This window comes from Sinocyclocheilus anshuiensis, unplaced genomic scaffold, assembly GCF_001515605.1.
Source record: "Sinocyclocheilus anshuiensis isolate Anshui unplaced genomic scaffold, SAMN03320099.WGS_v1.1 scaffold53, whole genome shotgun sequence".
In the NCBI taxonomy this organism is placed as follows: domain Eukaryota; kingdom Metazoa; phylum Chordata; class Actinopteri; order Cypriniformes; family Cyprinidae; genus Sinocyclocheilus; species Sinocyclocheilus anshuiensis.
In genome coordinates, this window is record NW_015537934.1 from 46377 (window position 1) to 48570 (window position 2194).

The following is a 2194-nucleotide window of genomic DNA, read 5'->3' on the forward strand; positions in this document are numbered from 1 at the left end:
TCACTGCTCATGAATGAATACTGGATGGTTGTGTGTGCAGTATGTAAACTGTCTGTAGAAAATCCTCAAGAGCAAGTTAGTTAAATTGTGTTAAACTATTACTATGTTCATATCTAGCTACCTGAATAATAACACATCTGGTTTAATGATAGCAAAATTTGAAGGAAACTCAAAGTGTGTTACTGCTAGCAATACAAGAACATGTTAAGTATGTACTGCTTGAAATACAGTGACCAAGTATCTGCATATACATTTAAGACTTTTTAAGACCAAGTAAAGAACATTTAAGGAATAAACTGAAGGGAACACAATACGCCAATATGGTCTCATAATGATTTATATTAGCAACACTTCAAAGTTTGAAAATACAAATTCAAACAGATCTCCATTACTTTTTAAGACTTGAATAACTCTGTTCCCAATTACTAAATAATTCTACTGTATCTTCTGATCAAAAAGTGATGTTCTTCCTTAAATCTTAAATGAATAATTCTTAAATCAAGATACATTTATTTGAGATGCAAAATGACATCAGATAAGAAGTCTTGTTTAATGAGAAACTGATCAAACTTAAGCGAGTTTATGATTAAAACAGGAACAAATATCTGACTAAAATGATAAATTAACTTAAATAAAAGGGGAAAAAGTTTTCACTCCTCATTGATAGGTACTTGTTCTTGTTTTGAGCATACAGTAAACTCAGTTTTGTTGAATTTCTCAGAAAACAAGACTTAATTTCTTAATTTTGCATCTCTAGTAAATGTATCTTGATTTAAGGATGTTTACTTGAAATGCATGCAACTTTAAAGCCATGGCTCTGATCTTTTAAGGCTTTAAATTATGAAAGAGTGAATTAAGACTCGGGTTCATAAGTGTTTATCACTGCACACAGATCGTTGTTTTCCAGTAGGTAGTGTATACTATAATGTACAGTATGCAGTAAGCCAGTATTTCATGGCTAATGTGTTTCAGGTGATCAGGAAGGGCTGGCTGACCATCAATAACATTGGCATCATGAAGGGCGGCGCTAAGGAGTACTGGTTTGTCCTGACGGCCGAATCTCTGTCCTGGTACAAGGATGACGAGGTGAGACGTGTTTTCTGAATCAGGTTTTGGTCGAGTGCTGCTGTGTCGGGTCGGTTAGGATGCTCAAACACAAAGGTTTTGAAACATCTGGAGCAATCAGCAGCCTACAAATGTGTGACTCTACACTTTAAGACAGGATATGAGTAACATGCAAAAAATGACACACTTCAACAGCCTCAACGCTTTTATGAACTCACGACCGCATCACAACGGATCATTCACTTCAAAGTTAAAGCAACATCGTCTTGATTTACATTGGATCGCTGCCTCGAAACGTCCCGCGTGCTTCGCTCAAACACCGGCGCCATCGCGGCTGCCGCTCACCAATCATGATTCCTTTCAGCTTTAACGCCACACTTTTATGTGGAATTATTTATATCAATTTTCCGCTATAGAAAAGAAATGATCTCAACTGGGTTATTTTTGAGCCGCCTCTGCTGGCTTGACTCTCTTTTTCCCCTGGCGTGTTTTTGGCTGGAATATTTTCCAGCACTGGAAGGTTTTCCTGCTAAATGAAGCTTGCAGGACCTGCCTACGGCTCTCCACACATGCTCAGTCTTTCAGAAAGGAAAAGCAAAGGTTACAGGATGATGCTGTTCGTTACACTTTAAGCTCAATTGTCAATCATGTTTGGATCATCAGGCGTGGTGGGGTGAAGGACTAGAGAACTGTGGGCAACGTCAAACTCACATTCACACATACTATATATATATATATATATATGTGTGTGTGTGTGCGTGTTATTAGAGTTAAACCAAACTAAAAGTTGCAACAGTAAAAACATTTTCATTACTTAAAATAAAGTACATTTTAACTGAAATAAAATAAAAAAAACTTATTTCAGTTAACTTTCAGCTAACATTTCTCGTTTTCATTTAGTATAACTTGATGTACTAAAATAACTAAAATGACAAAAACACAAAATTACAAAAACTTTAACTAAAATTAAAATGAAAACAGAAAATATAAAATTTGAATGTATTTTTATGTAAAATATAAAAATATAACTATTTCAAAATATGAATAAAAACTGTAAAAGTATCTTATACTAAAGTAACACACACACACACATATATATATATATATATATATATATATATATATATAT

The 2194-nt window shown here is 34.3% G+C and overlaps 1 protein-coding gene across 7 annotated transcripts in view; it reads left to right on the plus strand.

The window, feature by feature from the left end:
• LOC107658356 (dynamin-1-like) overlaps positions 1-2194 on the plus strand; it is a 73741-nt gene that overhangs the window by 46316 nt on the left and 25231 nt on the right. For all 7 annotated transcript variants that reach the window (XM_016446890.1, XM_016446864.1, XM_016446908.1 and 4 more), the window contains one exon: positions 973-1086. In XM_016446890.1, coding sequence (XP_016302376.1) covers positions 973-1086 — 114 coding nt within the window. The remainder of the gene's footprint in view (positions 1-972; positions 1087-2194) is intronic.